The sequence below is a fragment of the Salmo trutta genome, chromosome 5 (genome assembly GCF_901001165.1).
Source record: "Salmo trutta chromosome 5, fSalTru1.1, whole genome shotgun sequence".
NCBI lineage: Eukaryota > Metazoa > Chordata > Actinopteri > Salmoniformes > Salmonidae > Salmo > Salmo trutta.
In genome coordinates, this window is record NC_042961.1 from 2992972 (window position 1) to 3012309 (window position 19338).

The 19338-nt window shown below is 41.1% G+C and overlaps 1 protein-coding gene across 1 annotated transcript in view; it reads right to left on the reverse strand.

The window, feature by feature from the left end:
- LOC115193446 (protein eyes shut homolog) overlaps positions 1–19338 on the reverse strand; it is a 226058-nt gene that overhangs the window by 147774 nt on the left and 58946 nt on the right. The window contains exons 7-11 of the mRNA XM_029752135.1: positions 18282–18386; positions 16786–16925; positions 13810–13973; positions 12210–12463; positions 8814–8918 (exon numbers count right to left, since the gene is read on the reverse strand). Of these exons, the coding sequence (XP_029607995.1) occupies positions 8814–8918; positions 12210–12463; positions 13810–13973; positions 16786–16925; positions 18282–18386 (768 nt within the window). The remainder of the gene's footprint in view (positions 1–8813; positions 8919–12209; positions 12464–13809; positions 13974–16785; positions 16926–18281; positions 18387–19338) is intronic.

Sequence of the window (19338 nt, forward strand, 5' to 3'; positions counted from 1 at the left end):
GGCACCAACTCCGGTTTGACACAAAAATAAAATGTCATTCATTCACTCATTTGTGTAAACAAAATGAACATATTATTGCATCTCATTTGAGTATCAAATTAGGCCTCTCTACAAATTAGCACCCCTGAACCTGAACTCTTAGCACCCCTCTACAATAACCTCCTGAACCTGAACTCTCTTAGCACCCCTCTACAATAACCTCCTGAACCTGAACTCTCTTAGCACCCCTCTACAATAACCTCCTGAACCTGAACTCTCTTAGCACCCCTCTACAATAACCTCCTGAACCTGAACTCTTAGCACCCCTCTACAATAACCTCCTGAACCTGAACTCTTAGCACCCCTCTACAATAACCTCCTGAACCTGAACTCTTAGCACCCCTCTACAATAATCTCCTGAACCTGAACTCTCTTAGCACCCCTCTACAATAATCTCCTGAACCTGAACTCTCTTAGCACCCCTCTACAATAATCAACATGTGTATTGAAACTGAGGAATCCTAAAGCGGCTATCAGAGAAACTCAGAAAGTTTGTTCTTTATACAAATGGAGGAGGAACAATGATATGCCACATTTATGCAGATATCCTGCCAGGATGAACAGGTAGAGAAAAATGACTCTAAGCAACATCAACCAGCAAACCACCCGAGACCAGCAAAAAGCATTTTTAAGCTTTTCTGCTGTATGTGCTTTGTCGAATCTCATTTGACAAATAATGAAGTGCAAGGTTCCGTACACATTCACCACACTGTCACAGTACAGCAGTAGAAGCTTGTATCAGCAGGCCTGGGTTCAAATACTATTTTAAATCATCCTAAATACTTAAAACTGTGATTGACTAAGCTTGCCTGTTGTGATGGAATCAAAAGAAAAGTACAGAAAGTGCAAACCCCGTCCACCTGAAACTACTCCAGGTAGACTATACTACAAACACTCAACGTATTTGAAAGGCTTCAAACAGTACTTGAACCCATGTCTATGTATCAGTTCCCTGGATTAGGGAGGCACTATAGCACTATATTTCAAAGGTAGTGTACTATATAGGGAATAGGGTGCCATTTGGGACTCATCCAATGCCTCAGATAACCACCTCAGATCACTATAACATGAGAAATGACAACAACAATATTGCATGACGCTGATATATTAATGAAATATAAAAAGGGATAAATTGAAAGGAATTTCCATGATTAAAATTCCCCTGTAAAGAAACAGACGGCTGTCTATTTGCAAAAATCAAGACAAATATCACTGCATTACCAGTATGAGTTTAATGATCAATATGCCTGGAACACATTATCTGATCTCAAATGGCACCCTATTCATTGTGTAGTCCACTACTTGGTCAAAAGTAATGCACTATATACTGTAGGGAGTAGAGTGCCATTTGGGACGAACCACCGTTGTGGGTATATTCATTATTAACCTCTGTAGCGGCAATGCGTTCACAAAACATGAATTCTTAACCTTTGTAGTGGCAATATCATTCACGAAACATTATATTGTGCTTACAGAATTAAATAAATAACTTAATTCAATACATTAAATAAATCTATGATTGTTATAAATTAGACTCCAGTACAGTGTTGATCAAGCCACTCAGACATCAGAAATCGTATGTCAGAAATGCAGTAAATCTAAACATATTATTTTATGTGGAAAGGAAAACAATGTCAACAAGTGTCCCTGCACGACAAGGCCTGCGTCCCTGCACGACAAGGCCTGCGTCCCTGCACGACAAGGCCTGCGTCCCTACACGACAAGGCCTGCGTCCCTACACGACAAGGCCTGCGTCCCTACACAACAAGGCCTGCGTCCCTACACGACAAGGCCTGCGTCCTACACGACAAGGCCTGCGTCCTACACGACAAGGCCTGCGTCCCTACACGACAAGGCCTGCGTCCCTACACGACAAGGCCTGCGTCTCTACATGACAAGGCCTGCTTCCCTACATGACAAGGGCTGTGTCCAAAATGACACCCTATTTCCTATTGGCCCTAGTCAAAAGTATTGCACTAGATAGGGAATAAACACATTATTATATTATAACTGTAGAATAAGAGCCACCACCAGCTGACCAGCAGTAGTAAAACAGCATGCCATGCAATATTCAAAAGACAACATAGATGCAGTGGAAGATGGTCAAAGAAATCAGACAGGCCAAGGCAAACTTTTTTATTAACATAATTGGTGAGGCAAAGGGAAATTCAAAATTGATCTGGGAGAATCTAAAAAAGTTAACAGGGAAAGACCATAGTAACACTGCAAAAAGACTAGAAATCATGGTGAATAACAATCTAACACAGGATGCAGTCGAAATAGCAATAGCCTTCAATTCCTACTTTATTGACTCTGTCAAGGTACTGACACAGAACCCCTCCACTGGTTTATTGGGCTCAGTGCTAGTGAATGACGCTCAACCTGTCTTCATCATAAGGGAAGTTTCTGAGTCAAAGGTGAACAAGGTGATTAGCTCACTAAAGAACTCTAAATCCAAAGATGTGTTTGGGCTGGACTCTACCTTTCTTAAAAACTACAAAGAGTCACTCATTGGCCCCATTACTAAGGTCACCAACACATCTATTGGTCTGGGGGTGTTTCCAAGGGTATGGAAGTCAGCCATAATAACGGCCATCTTTAAATCGGGCGACCCTGCTGACGTGAGTAACTATAGGCCCATTAGTATACTACCTGTAGTGTCGAAGGTTGTTGAAAAGTGTGTAGCAGAACAACTGATTTCCCACCTCAACAACAGCCCCTTCACATTACACTCCATGCAGTTTGGCTTCAGAGCGAAACACTCCACAGAAACGGCCAACTGCTTTCTTCTGGAAAATGTGAAGTCCAAGATGGACAAAGGGGGCGTTGTTGGGGCTGTGTTTCTGGACCTAAGGAAGGCTTTCGATACTGTTAACCATGAGATTCTCATCACAAAGTTCAACTTTTCCCCCGATGCCTTGAGATGGATGAAATCATACCTTGAAGGCAGAACTCAGTGCGTCAGAGTGAGCAATGAGCTGTCGCCCACTCTTAGCTATGATGTGGGCGTGCCCCAAGGGTCAATACTGGGGCCCCTCTTGTTCAGCCTGTACATTAATGATCTGCCTTCCGTCTGCACTGGGTCTGAAGTTCAAATGTATGCAGATGATACAGTGATATATGTGCATGCAAAGAGCAAACAACAAGCTGCACAAGAACTCACTACTGTAATGGTCCAGGTTACAAAGTGGCTCAGTGACTCGTGTTTGCATCTCAATGTGAAAAAAACTGTTTGCATGTTCTTCACAAAGAAGGCAACAGATGCTACTGAGCCAGATGTCTATGTGTCAGGGGAGAAGCTCCAGGTGGTATCTGATTTTAAGTACCTTGGAATCATACTTGATTCCAACCTCTCTTTTAAAAAGCATGTGAAAAAGGTAATTCAAATAACCAAATTCAACCTAGCTAATTTCCGATTTATACGAAATTGTTTGACCACAGAGGTAGCAAGACTGTACTTCAAATCGATGATACTCCCCCACTTAACATACTGCTTGACTAGTTGGACCCAAGCTTGCTATACAACATTAAAACCTATTCAGTCTGTCTACAAACAGGCTCTCAAAGTGCTCGATAGGAAGCCCAATAGCCATCATCACTGTTACATCCTCAGAAAGCATGAGCTCCTGAGTTGGGAAAATCTGGTGCAATACACCGACGCATGTCTTGTATTCAAGATCCTAAATGGCCTAGCTCCCCCTCCACTCATTACTTTTGTTAAACAGAAAATCCAAACATATGGCAGCAGATCCACAAGGTCTGCCATGAGAGGTGACTGTATAGTTCCCTTAAGGAAAAGCACCTTTAGTAAATCCGCTTTCTCTGTGAGAGTGTCCCATGTCTGGAATACACTGCCATCAGACACACATAACTGCACCACATATCACACTTTCACAAAATGCATGAAGACATGGCTAAAGGTCAATCAGATTTGTGAACATAATCCCTAGCTGTGTATTGCCGCTTTCCATGTTGTCTGTTGTCTGTAGCTTGTGAGGTGTGGAAACACTTTGTTTTTATGGATTTTGTCTTGTTGCTTTTTGTTCTATGTTGCTCTGTCTGTATGCTACATCTTGCTTGTCCAATGTTGCTCTGTCTGTATGCTATGTCTTGCTTGTCCTATGTTACTCTGCATGTGCTCACTGTTCTATGATTGTCTATATTGTAATTGTTTTTATTAACCTGCCCAGGGACTGCGGTTGAAAATTAGCCGGCTGGCTAAAACCGGCACTTTTACTGAAACGTTGATTAATGTGCACTGTCCCTGTAAAAATAAAATAAACTCAAACTCAAACATCTATTCAAATTGCAAATGGGGCCATCATGCCGTACATCAAAATAACATTACATTAGTGTACCTCAGGTCTGTTTGGCTTTCTTATTCTGTTGACCATTAAAAACACCAAGACATTATCGCTGCTCTCATCTGTTGGTTAAATTTCATATGATTGTTTTCTACTGAGGCTTGTAAAATGTAAACGCCTTTCTGAAAATGACTACATTATTGCAGCATGAGGCATGTACATTATAAAGAACTTGTTGCCGTGCATCTGTGATGCACAGGTGTGTCTTCTTAAGTATGTGTGTATTTAATTGGTCTGTAAAGCATGGATGAAGGTGTAGAAGGTGAAACAGTTTGTGAAGCATTGATGAAGGCGTAGATGCCGAAAGAGTTTGTAAAGCATGGATGAAGGTGTAGAAGCTGAAACGGTTTGTAAAGCTTGGATGAAGGCGTAGATGCTGAAACGGTTTGTAAAGCATGGATGAAGGTGTAGAAGCTGAAACGGTTTGTAAAGCTTGGATGAAGGCGTAGATGCTGAAACGGTTTGTAAAGCATGGATGAAGGTGTAGAAGCTGAAACGGTTTGTAAAGCTTGGATGAAGGCGTAGATGCTGAAACGGTTTGTAAAGCATGGATGAAGGTGTAGAAGCTGAAACGGTTTATAAAGCATTGATGAAGGCATAGATGCTGAAACGGTTTGTGAAGCATGGATGAAGGTGTAGAAGTTGAAATGGTTTGTAAAGCATGGATGAAGGCGTAGAAATTGAAATGTGGGCTTGTTTTGTTGAGTACTTTCACCTTTTGTATTCTTTCAAGCATGAATTCAATGCAGCATATTCTCAGCCTCCTTGGTTTAAACATTTTTATGGTTTGAGCATGAGTACCTTTTGAACTCTGTAGATATATATATATTTTTTAATCTCCAACACCAGCCACCATTCATTCTAGTCCCTCAAACTCCCTCAATTTAAATGATAAAGAAACGCCTGAACTATTTTGGAAAAGCATACCACACACACACAAATTTTATTTATAGTCTATAGTGTTCTTGTTAAGAAAATAGACCAGAACCAAAACGTCAATTTGTCCTTGTTCCCTGAAATCCCATAAAAATATAAGTATATCCATGTTTTTTTACATTTTACAATAGAGATGCTGAAGGAGATAGACATCGGAAGCATGGTTGGGAAAATTGGGTTAACCTCGCAGACACCCTTTTTCTCTTACATTTGTTCCATCTATGAAGTAAACATCGCAAGTCACTTATCTAATTCAATTCCCGGAAAACACAAACCAGATTAAAACACACCTTAGTCTCTGAATCTGCCGTAGAAATCTGAGCAATAATGCATGTTTTACTGTTTTACTGGGGGTCTGCTTCCCCTCCACTTCAACTGTCACTAAATGACAGAGAAGTTTGTTTCGTACATTTTCAACTGAAAATTTACGATGATGTATTTCACTTCCGTGTTTTATGGTCACGCAATAACATTAGGAGATTAGTGATATATGTTTTCGGGGGCTGAGGGTACTGCACATTGGGCTAAATTGAATGATCTTCTTACAGGTGCAATGCATGTAGAAATGGTATACTAACAACATGGTCTGTTGGTGTTTATCATATTAGGGTCAATAATGTACATCTGGGAAATGTATTGGGTCATTGTTAAACATTGTTTGTAACCATTATTTAAACAGAAAGTGACCATTCTATTGTATATTCACTCCACTGTAAGGATGCAAGGATACCAATAATATCAGAGTGAAACTGTAAACGCGGCATGATTTCTATACCACTAAACATACCAACTACTTCCAACATTCATGTCATCATAAAGATCCTATAATTCATTCAATTATAGAATAGATGATATTCAATTATAGGATCTGTATGCATTTATTGGCCAAATGTTTCATTGTAACATACACAGTGCATTCGGAAAGTATTCAGACCCCTTGACTTTTTCCACACTTTATTACGTTTCAGCCTTATTCTAAAATTGATACAATTGTTTATTCCCCCTTATCAATCTACACACAATACCCCATAATGACTAAGCAAAAACAGGTTTTTGCAAATGTAATTTAAAAAAAAACTGAAATGATCTATTTATGTAGGTATTCAGACCCATCACTCAGTACTTTGTTGAAGCACATTTGGCAGCGATTACAGCCTCAATTCTTCTTGGGTATGATGGGGCCACTCAAGAACATTCACTACGTTGTCTTGGCTGTGTGCTTAGGGTCGTTGTCCTGTTGGAAGGTGAACCTTCTGAGGTCTTGAGCGCTCTGTAGCAGGTTTTTAAGGATCTCTCTGTACTTTGCTCCGTTTCTCTTTCCCTCGATCCTGACTAGTCTCCCAGTCCCTGCCGCTGAAAAACATACCCCACAGCATGATGCTGCCACCACCATGCTTCACCATAGGAATGGTGCCAGGTTTCCTCCTGACATGACGTATGGCATTCAGGCCAAAGAGTTCAATTTTGGCTTCATCTCATAGTCAGAGTCCTTGAGGTGCATTTTGGCAAACTCCAAGCAGGCTGTCGTGCATTTTACTGAGGAGTGGCTTCCGTCTGACCACTCTACCATAAAGGCCTGATTAGCGGAGTGCTGCAGAAATGGTTGACCTTCTGGAAGGTTCTTTCATCTCCCCAGAGGAACTCTGGAGCTCTGTCATAGTGACCATTGGGTTCTTGGTCACATCCCTGACCAAGGCCCTTTTCCCCTGATTTCTCAGTTTGGCAAAGTGTCCAGATCTAGCAAGAGTCTTGGTGGTTCCAAACTTCTTCCATTTAAGAATGATGGCGGCCAATGTGTCCTTAGGGACCTTCAATGCTACAGAAATGTTTTGGTACCCTTCCCCAGATCTGTGCCTCAACACGATCCTGTCTCAGAGCTCTACGGACAATTCCTTCGACCTCATGGCTTGGTTTTTGCTCTGACATGCACTGTCAACAGTGGGACCTTATATAGACAGGTGTGTGCCTTTCCAAATCACATCCAATCAATTGAATTTACCACAGGTGGACTCCAATCAAGTTGTAGAAACATCAATGAAAACAGGATGCACCTGAGCTTAATTTCGAGTCTCATAGCAAAGGGTCTGAATACTTACGTAAATAAGGTATTTCTGTTTTTATTCATTTATTTTTTAATCCATTTTAGAATAAGGCTGTAATGTAACAAAATGTGGAAAAATGGAAGGGGTCTGAATAGTTTCCGAATGCCCTGTAGCTACAGTGCCTTCAGAAAGTATTCACATCCCTGGACTTTATCCACATTTTGTTGCGTTACAGCCTGAATTCAAAATTTATAAAATGTAGACTTTTGTAATTGGCCTAAATACCCCATAAGTGGAATTATGTTTTTTGACATTTTTGGTATTTTATTATGAGCCGCATTTGCTGTTGCGAAAGCAGCTGTTACGCTCATTGTTGGAAGGATCGGACCAAGGTGCAGCGTGGTAGGCGTACATTTTAATTTACTAAAATGAACACCGAAAACAAAAACAAATACAAACTAAACGTAATGTTCAGTAGAGCTACACAGCACAGTACCAAAAACAAGATCCCACAAACTAAAGGTGGAAAAAGGCTGCCTAAATATGATCCCCAATCAGAGACAACGATAGACAGCTGCCTCTGATTGAGAACCATACCCGGCCAACAAAAAAATAGAAAACATAGATTGCCCACCCTAGTCACACCCTGACCTAACCAAATAGAGAATTAAAGGGATCTCTAAGGTCAGGGCGTGACAGCAGCAGCTACTCTTCCTGGGGTCCACACAAAACATGACATAATACAGAACATTAATAGACAAGCGCTCAAGGATAGAACTACATAAAAATGTAAATGTAAAGGCACACGTAGCCTACATATCAATACATACACACAAACTATCTAGGTCAATAAGGGAGAGGCATTGTGTGGTGAGGTGTTGCTTTATCTGTTTTTTGAAATAAAGACTCCCAGCTAAAATCACTGCCAGGTGATCCTAACATGTATTGACTGGGGTGTGAATACTTATGTAAATTAGATATTTCCTTATTTCATTTGGTGAAAAAAAGGTGAAAAAAGGTGAGAATTTTTTTTTTTTTTCAAAAAATGTGCTAACATTTTTAAAACATGTTTTCACTTTATCATTATGGGGTATTGTGTGTAGATGGGTGAGAAAAAATGCAGGCTGTAACACAACAAAATGTGAAATAATGGTATGAATACTTTCTGAAGGCACTGTACTGTATAAGGCATGCTGCATGATTTCTATGCTGCTAGTCAGTAGAGTACTCACCAAAAGGACAGTGATTTCCATGCTGCTATGCTAGTTAGTAGAGTACTCACCAAAAGGACAGTGACTTCCATGGTGCCATGCTTGTCAGTAGAGTACTCACCAAAAGGACAGTGACTTCCATGGTGCTATGCTAGTCAGTAGAGTACTCACCAAAAGGTCAGTGATTTCCATGGTGCTATGCTAGTCAGTAGAGTACTCACCAAAAGGACAGTGGCAGATGTATCCATTCAGCAGATCCATACAGGAACCTCCATTCAAACAAGGCCTTGACCAGCAGTCATTAACATTCTCTGAGCACCATCTCCCTGGAAACACAACAGATTACATTCTGTACATATACCTTGTGCTGTACGTTCTGTGGATGCTCTGTGCACATTTCAGTTGGCTTGGTGTACTTTTCTAAGCTTATTGTTGATGTGTTATAATGTAAATACCTTCTATTGTCTGTTCACTCTACAGTGTATTGTACTTGATATGATCATGTTCTGGGCAAATGGTAATACCAGCACCAGTATAATGTGATGTCCGTACAACAAAGTGACTTTCTATATGATAAAAATGCTTCCCAAGTAAAGAAAGGAACATCAGTAATGCTTATTGACACCGTCACAATCATATAATGTTGTAACATATGATCACATTATGTAAAGCAACATTGTACTACAGCAGAATAAGTACTAAACTCAGCAAAAAAAAAGAAACGTCCTCTCACTGTCAACTGCGTTAATTTTCAGCAAACTTAACATGTAAATATTTGTATGAACATAACAAGATTCAACAACTGAGACATAAACTGAACAAGTTCCACAGACATGTGACTAACAGAAATTGAATAATGTGTCCCTGAACAAAGGGGGTGTCCAAATCAAAAGTAACAGTCAGTATCTGGTGTGGCCACCAGCTGCATTAAGTACTACAGTGCATCTCCTCCTCATGGACTGCACCAGATTTGCCAGTTCTTGCTGTGAGATGTTACCCCACTCTTCCACCAAGGCACCTGCAAGTCCCCGGACATTTCTGGGGGGAATGTCCGGGAAGGTCCCAGACGTGCTCAATGGGATTGAGATCCAGGATCTTCGCTGGCCATTGCAGAACACTGCCATTCCTGTCTTGCAGGAAATCACGCACAGAATGAGCAGTATGGCTGGTGGCATTGTCATGCTGGAGGGTCATGTCAGGATGAGCCTGCCGGAAGGGTACCACATGAGGGAGGAGGATGTCTTCCCTGTAACACACAGCATTGAGATTGCCTGCAATGACAACATGCTCAGTCCGATGATGCTATGGGACCAAATTGATCCCGCTCCAGAGTACAGGCCTCGGTGTAACGCTCATTCCTTCGATGATAAACACGAATCCGACCATCACCCCTGGTGAGACAAAACCGCAACTCCTCAGTGAAGAGCACTTTTTGCCAGTCCTGTCTGGTCCAGCGACGGTGGGTTTGTGCCCATAGGCGACGTTGTTGCCGGTGATGTCTGGTGAGGACCTGCCTTACAACAGGCCTACAAGCCCACCTTCCAGCCTCTCTCAGCCTATTGCGGACAGTCTGAGCACCGATGGATGGATTGTGCGTTCCTGGTGTAGCTCGGGCAGTTGTTGCCATCCTGTACATGTCCCGCAGGTGTGATGTTCGGATATACCGATCCTATGCAGGTGTTGTTACATATGGTCTGCCACTGCGAGGATGATCAGCTGTCCGTCCTGTCTCCCTGTAGCGCTGTCTTAGGCGTCTCACAGTACTGACATTGCAATTTATTGCTCTGGCCACATCTGCAGTCCTCATGCCTCCTTGCAGCATGCCTAAGGCATGTTCACGCAGATGAGCAGGGACCCTGGGCATCTTTCCTTTGGTGTTTTTCAGAGTCAGTAGAAAAGCCTCTTTAGTGTCCTAAGTTTTCATAACTGTGAACTTAATTGCCAACCGTCTGTAAGCTTTTAGTGTCTTAACGACCGTTCCACAGGTGCATGTTCATTAATTGTTTATGGTTCATTGAACAAGCATGGGAAAGTGTTTAAACCCTTTACAATGAAGATCTGTGAAGTTATTTGGATTTTTACGAATTATCTTTGAAAGACAGGGTCCTGAAAAAGGGATGTTTCTTTTTTTGCTGAGTTTATATTACTTACACTCTACACACACACACACACACACACACACACACACACACACACACACACACACACACACACACACACACACACACACACACACACACACACACACACACACACACAACTTGATAGAATTGTGGCCCCAATTTAGCTTGTCTTCAGGGACCTTTATGGCATTGTGTACACTCCCACGGGGGTACTAGGGAACACAGAGCTCTGCCAAGTGCTGTATTGTAAATCAATGGTTGTACGGCACGAACACCTAATGTCCCTCAGCCTGCAGACTGCTCAGGCTGACCATTCATTATAAACAGAAAACAGAGCATTCTGCTCCATTGCAAGGGTGCCAATATATACTGAACAAAAATATAAACGCAACATGCAACAACTTCAACGATTTTACTGAGTTACAGTTCATATAAGGAATTAATTTGGTCCTAATGTATGGATTTCACATGACTGCAGCCATGGGTTGGCCTGGGAGGGCATAGGCCCACCCACTGGGGAGCCAGGCCCAGCCAATCAGAATGAGTTTCTCCTCACAAAAGGGCTTTATTACAGACAGAAATACTCCACAGTTTCATCAGCTGTCCGGGTGGCTGGTCTCAGACGATCCCACAGGTTAAGAAGCCGGATGTGGAGGCCCTGGGGTGGCGTGGTTACACGTGGTCTGCGGTTGTGAGGCCGGTTGGACGTACTGCCAAATTCTCTAAAATGACGTTGGAGGTGGCTTATGATAGAGAAATTAACATGAAATTCTCTGGCAACAACTCTGGTGGACATTCCTGCAGTCAGCATGCCAATTGCACTCTCCCTCAAAACTTGAGACATCTGTGGCATTGTGTTGTGTTAAAAACCTGCATATTTAGAGTGACCTTTAGTTGTCCCCAGCACAAGGTGCACCAGTGTAATGATCATGCTGTTCAATCAGCTTCTTGATATGCCACACCTGTCAGATGGATTATCTTGGCAAAGGAGAAATGCTCACTAACAGGGATGTAAACAAATTTGTGCACCACATTTTAGAGAAATAAGCTTGTTGTGCGTATCGACAATTTCTGGGATCTTTATTATTTTTGTTCAGTGAAGTCATCTGTACATATGGGATATTTTCAAGCTTCTATACCATGTTCTCTTTTCGGTTATCATGTTCTGTTTTTCAAGGTAAGGGAACAAAATGTGTTCATTTGTAATTTGGTTGAGGTATTCATTTAACGATTTCAAAGCACCACGATAAAGGATGACAAATATTAACAACACTGAACTAAGAAAAACCCTGCCGCACATTCTTTATTCTATAAATCAAATCTAATCACATTTTATTGGTCACATACACATATTTGGCAGATGTTATTGCGCTTGTAGCGAAATGCTTGTGTTCCTAACTCCAACAGTGCAATAGTTAGTCGGTGCGTTGGTGTGTTGACCTGAAATCAATTGTTTTATGTTATCACAAGTTTGGTAACATACTGGAGGCCTACCTTCAAACCCCGGGGGGCAGTGGCATTGATAGCCTCCGATGACATCCTCACAGGTGGCACCATTGACACATGGGGAACTCTTACACTCGTCCGTCTCCCGCTCACAGTAGCTCCCCTGGAAGCCGAGCTCACAGCGACAAGTATAGTTGTATTGTTGGTCTAGACATACGCCGTGCTCAGAGCAGTGGTGTCCAATACAGTTATCAACGTCCATCTCACAGTAGCTACCGCTGTATCCTCTGGGACAAAGGCAGCTGGTGACAAAGACATCCCATTATAAGATGATATTAACAGACACAGTTCACAGATACTTTCTGACAAGTCTTAAGATGCATTAAGAGTGCCTTGTGATGCATTATAGCTGTCTCCTTTAAGTGAATTGTTACCAAAACATCTAAGAGAATTTCTAAATGGATCTTAATTTTTTTTATTCACCTTAATTTAACCAGGTAGGCCAGAACATTCTAGCATCCTAGAGGGAATTGCAAACCAGCAATTGTTAATGGAGTTTCCAATACCTTTTTCTATTCTGTATAACACAATTGTTGAGTTAACCATCGGAGCAGCGACTGCCTTACACATAGCGTATATTTTTATTGGATAGAGGACAGAGAGAAAGACAGGGAAGATGGGAGAGAGGTTTAGTGCCAGAATGAATGGCCTGTGACAGACTTGAACACACACCGACACAGTATGTGTGTTCTCTGAAGGTAGCAGCCTTAATCAGTAGACTACCTCAGGCTACACATAGACAATACTTAAAACCAGTTACAGTGCCTTCAGAAAGTATTCATACCCCTTGACTGATTCCACATTTTGCTGTGTTACAAATTTGTTGAAATATCTATATATAAGGTGTCAGATATCACATCCTGCATCTCAGATGACAGCGGAGCATGGCATGTGAAGCGGGACAACCAGAGCTTTCACGGAGTGCAAAGCAATAATTTACTTTCAATATATTTGCTAAAATAAAATAAAAACATGTTTTCACTTTGTCATTATGGTGTATTGTGTGTAGACAGATAAAACATTTTTTAATCCATTTTCAATTCAGGCTGTAACACAACAAAATGTGGAATGTTGTTGATGTTGCACAATTCACACAGCGCTCTGTACACAGAATCGTCGGTCGGAACCGGTCCAGGACCGGTCAAAGTCCCCTAAATAGGGGACTTAACGTTTTACTAATAAACACATACAACAGCACACACTTAGCCTTAGAAGGCTTAACATTTAATGTTAAGGGGGCGGGTTACAGTTTTTAATTCTACATCATTTACCATGGTTAATGCCGTGTTCGTATGCCATATGAACATTAGAACAAAATCAATGGGCCATGACATTTTGGAATTTCAGATTCTACCTGTCTAGTTTTTATTTCGATTAGTTGTCAAAGATGATCTTATTTAAAAAATATATTGCTCCATTTTCTTTTCTACATACTTTATATCTGGTTTTAGTCTTTAAAGTTTTACACTGAAAATGTTTCACCAACCCATTTCACAATTCTTTTTATATAATATTATTTGGAATGCCGCTAAATGAATATAGGGGAAACACTGAATAGTGTATTTGAGACCTTGCCTTAGGCACTCACCTGTAGCCATCAATCTCATCTACACAAGTGGCCCCGTTTTGACACCAGTGCTGAACACAATCGTTGATGTTTAAGCGGCAGTTACGTCCTGCCCATCCAGGTGCACAGACACAGGTGGAACTGCTAGCGTTGTTCAAGACACAACGTCCTCCGTTGGCACATGGCTGTAGACAGAAAAGAGAAAATTGTCACACACATCAATACGTATTCATTTACTCCAAAATGACATGTGAAGACATCACACCATTCACACAACAAGTGCTTATTCACTATGTAATACTGTATCTTGGGGACAATACCAAATAACTCAGGCCTTTTGCAAAGCAAATGACATCTTGTTTCTTTTAAAAAGCTGGCAGAATCTTTGATATGATGTGTAGCTAGATTCAATATTGGATTCCATAGCCACGTCTCGTTCCTTCTCTCTATTCCATGTTATATGCCATTTTAATTGTCATCAAAGACAGGATATTGTTCTGAAGCGTAATGTATTGTAATATAATGCATTTCTATATCTCATCGTGATGCGCTGGGATGAATACAGTGGTTAGGCATAACGCAGACAGTGGTTTTCCATCAATACGTAGATAGTGTTTGAGTTTCACAATTTACAGCATAAAATAGATTGTGATTGCTTCGATTAAATTCTCTGCAGGGACAACACTGTCTGTGTGTGTGTGTGTGTGTGTGTGTGTGTGTGTGTGTGTGTGTGTGTGTACGCGCGCGCGTGAGTTCCATGTTCATTTGCCAAACGAGACTAAAATGTCCTTATTAATGACAACATTCCAAACCATCATAGAGGTGTGACTCATTTGTCAATATGCTTAGCAACGGTCATCGAAATGTATAAAAAGCTTTTAAAAAACAGTGTACAATTTAGATACTCCTAACTTTATGATTTTTTAAATCAATCAGATATTGACTGGATTATAGAACATAAAACATTGTACTGTCATGGACAAATAATTAATGGAGTTCAGGCATTTTGGTGGGATTTCAGGTATTCAATTTATTGTAAAATGTCACTTTTTTCAGATAATGCACTTATATATATATATATATATATATATATATATATATACACACATTTATCTTTGAAATACTTTGAGATAAAATCAAGAAAATGATATGTGCCTCATTTGAATATATACACTGAGGGTATTTGCATACATTAATAAATTAACATAAATGGGTGGAACTGGGCTGAAACCACCCAAAACTTGCTCTGTCTAGGCCTACCTGCACCTTCTAGACTGACTCATTAATTATTCAGTATTGTTGTTGTCACATTCTCTTGCATAATTAAACAAGTATGTCAAGGAAGATACCCATGGGATTTAAAATCAAAACGCTTGGCTATTACACCTATCTAAACATACTTTACATTGTTTGTGAGATCAGATATAATATCACTATCATCCAAGTGTTCCTTGTCAGATGTTTCTTTCATTTCAGCGCATCGAACTAGTAAACATTTCAACTGTATTAAATTATACATTTTTTTTAATTGCACAAAACATCAAAACCCACCAACTTAAAGTTCTCTTTCTTCTCTTTCTTGTGACGTAACTGTCGAGACGGTGCGTTAAATGCCAGACGAAGAGTTATATATAAATGGATGCAACGGAAAGCCAGTGTATTCCATTGAGCACATTTCAGCCATTACCAGAAAGTTTGACAGGTCATTACAAATGTTTCCTCAGTCGTTATGTTAACGAGAAAAAACTAATTGCACAAGCAAGAGTGGAAAAGAATCCCCACAGTAAAATAAAAGCAATCGCGATTCCACGAGATTTAAGTACCAAGTGGATTTTGCATCCCTCAAAACAGGAAATATATGGCTGGAAAGGAGAGACCCTCAGGTGGGCGTGGCATGCACGTTGCTAATATGTAACAGCAGCCTGGGATCTAATAATATTTCATACTTCTTAAATACTTTGAGCATTTTCTTTAGTCTGTATGTAGTGCCAGATGGGCGGGGTTTACTTTAGTCTGTATGTAGTGCCAGATGGGCGGGGTTTACTTTAGTCTGTATGTAGTGCCAGATGGGCGGGGTTTACTTTAGTCTGTATGTAGTGCCAGCTGGGCGGGGTTTACTTTAGTCTGTATGTAGTGCCAGATGGGCGGGGTTTACTTTAGTCTGTATGTAGTGCCAGATGGGCGGGGTTTACTTTAGTCTGTATGTAGTGCCAGATGGGCGGGGTTTACTTTAGTCTGTATGTAGTGCCAGATGGGCGGGGTTTACTTTAGTCTGTATGTAGTGCCAGATGGGCGGGGTTTGCTTTAGTCTGTATGTAGTGCCAGATAGGCGGGGTTTGCTTTAGTCTGTATGTAGTGCCAGATGGGCGGGGTTTGCTTTAGTCTGTATGTAGTGCCAGATGGGCGGGGTTTGCTTTAGTCTGTATGTAGTGCCAGGTGGGCGGGGTTTGCTTTAGTCTGTCTGTAGTGCCAGATGGGAGGGGTTTGCTTTAGTCTGTATGTAGTGCCAGATGGGCGGGGTTTGCTTTAGTCTGCATGTAGTGCCAGATGGGCGGGGTTTGCTTTAGTCTGTATGTAGTGCCAGATGGGCGGGGTTTGCTTTAGTCTGTATGTAGTGCCAGATGGGCGGGGTTTGCTTTAGTCTGTATGTAGTGCCAGATGGGCGGGGTTTGCTTTAGTCTGTATGTAGTGCCAGATGGGCGGGGTTTACTTTAGTCTGTATGTAGTGCCAGATGGGCGGGGTAAACAAGCTCAATCAAGCTCAGATCCAGTATTTGAAATGATTTCAAATGGTATTTGAACCCAGAATTGTACTGTGCACCAATTTGTTTGCTGGGGTTTGTTTGTTCAGTTGGGGGCAAATCCTAAATTCCATTTAAGACAAATGTTCAAGTAGTCATGCATTGATGTCAATGGGAGATTAAGTAAAAATGTAATTTAAATGGAAGTTAGGATTAACCCCACGTTCTGCACAAAAAAAAGTGTTGTTTTACCCACTTGTATGTTCTGTGGGCACAGCAGGCGACATGTGTACTTCAGTCCATCAGGCAGATCCAGACAATGTGTGTTTCTAGGGCATGTGGTGTTGGGTAGAGTACAGGCATCTACATCCACCTCACACTTCTGGCCCAGAAACCCTGCAAGAAAGCAGCGAAACAGACTCATTATCATCAACATTGAGATTAGCCGCAGAGTAAAACTCAGCTGACCGGTAAAATGAGAAGGGAACAGACTTTGCAATTTCCCCAAACAATAAGTACAATAGGATGAAGTGTTTGTGAGGAGAAACAAAGATTTTCTGACTGATACCATTAACTCAAACTTCTAGGGTCGGTTTCCCAGACACAGATTAAGATCCTGGATTTAAAAGCATATTCAATGGATCATTTCCATGTTTTTTTGTCTAGGACTAGGTTTAAAGGTGCAATATGCAGAAATCGCTCTGCCATTTCCTGGTTGCAAAAATTCTAATAGTTCACCTAATTTCATTGTACCATCTAAACCGCTGTGAAAAATATTTTTGATAACCAAAAATATAGTATTTTGTGCTGTTTGAAAATGGTTTTCAAGACTGATCATGGCCTGCCGGAGGTTTCCCTGATCTAAGGACAACTCGTTCAGAATAACCTGCCCCATCTCTGGTCCTAAAGATGATCACCAGTTCTGCGTCCCAAATGGCACCCTATTCCCCATATAATGCACTACTTTTGACCAGAGCTCTATAAAAAGGTAACAGGATGCCATTTGGGATGATGGTGAAGTGGACACCAGGGTCATGTTCAATTCCATTTAAATTCTGTCAATTCAGGATGTAATCAGAAATTACAATGATCTACTTTGATTTCTTAATAAGGAAGAAATGGAATTTGGTTTAGAATTTCCGTTTTCGTCCTGAATTGAAATGGAAGTGACCCCGACTCTGGTGGACGGTGTGATGGGGACAATGCTCTGATTGAAAGTACAGCATCATCTGGCAGCACAGCATAAACTCTGCCCTGCATGCCAGTCACACACACACGCACACACACACACACACACACACACACACACACACACACACACACACACACACACACTCTCGTCTCTAGGGTGGTACATCTCCATCAGACTGCATCAGTGAATGTAAATTCAGCCTCAGCCGGTCGAGACGAATAAACAATTACTGCAGAATCATATTAATACAGGAGTCGAATGCCCCATGAAAGGAGAGAGTATTCCATATCACAATATTGACATAATTCTCCTGCAGTAATGAGCTTTGGCAATGAGCCGAGTGATTTGCTCAGCTGTCAGTCAAAGGACACTGTCCAAAAGGCACCCTATTCCCTTTATAGTGCACTACTTTTGACCAGGACCCATAGAACTGGTCAAAAGAAGTGCACTATATAGGAAATAAGGTTCCATTTGGGATGCATCCAATGGCTTGTTTGGAGCTGGGATGGAAAGGTCCCTATGTTAGTGAAACTGAATGTGAGGGGGCACAACATAAATACCTGGGGGACAGCTGCATTTGTAGAAGCCAACAGAGTCCAAGCATGTCCCATTGTGCAGACAGGGGTTGGAGAAACACTGGTTAATTTCTGTCTCACAGTGGGGTCCTGAAAGACAAGAGGAAGGTGTAATAGTGACTGATTACACTGTGTTTTAATTAGTGTATGTAGGCACTTTAATTAACCCCTAATGTAAATGAACTCAATGATTCAAAATTAGGATTGTAAATTCCCCTTTACAATTCTGAGGGAACATTCCAAAGTCCTGTAGTTTTATAAACAGTGCAGCATTTCATTCTTTTCATTTCTCTTTAGTAATTACAAATACTAGAAAAACAGCAGGAAAAACTATTTTCAAAAGCTATCATGCCACTCAACATTAAAATGCATAAGAATCTTAAACTGTGAAACACAAAAGCCAGTGTCTGACAGTACTCTCTCTTGTTCCAAGTCTAGTTTAAATCTAGATAGTGATTCTCACAGTGCTCTCTCTTGTTCCAAGTCTAGTTTAAATCTAGATAGTGATTCTCACAGTGCTCTCTCTTGTTCCAAGTCTAGTTTAAATCTAGATAGTGATTCTCACAGTGCTCTCTCTTGTCCAAGTCTAGTTTAACTCTAGATGGTGATTCTCACAGTGCTCTCTCTTGTCTAAGTCTAGTTTAACTCTAGATGGTGATTCTCATAGTGCTCTCTCTTGTCCAAGTCTAGTTTAACTCTAGATGGTGATTCTCATAGTGCTCTCTCTTGTCCAAGTCTAGTTTAACTCTAGCTCGGATATAACCTTCCTACGTAATGCATCTAGATGGTTATTAAATGGTTCTACGGTGATTTAGTCGTTAAGCTCCTACCATACAGTGGATTCCTCTCAGATGTAACTGGGGAAGTGATTTATCATAAACGTCCGTTCATCAATAACGGCAAATCCAATACATGTAGTAAAAGCCCCTCTTGAAAGAGTCAAACTCAGGATATGTCCCATATGACACCCTATGCCCTATATAATGCACTACTTTTGACCAGAGCCCTATGGGATCCCCTATGGGCCCTGGTCAAAATAAGT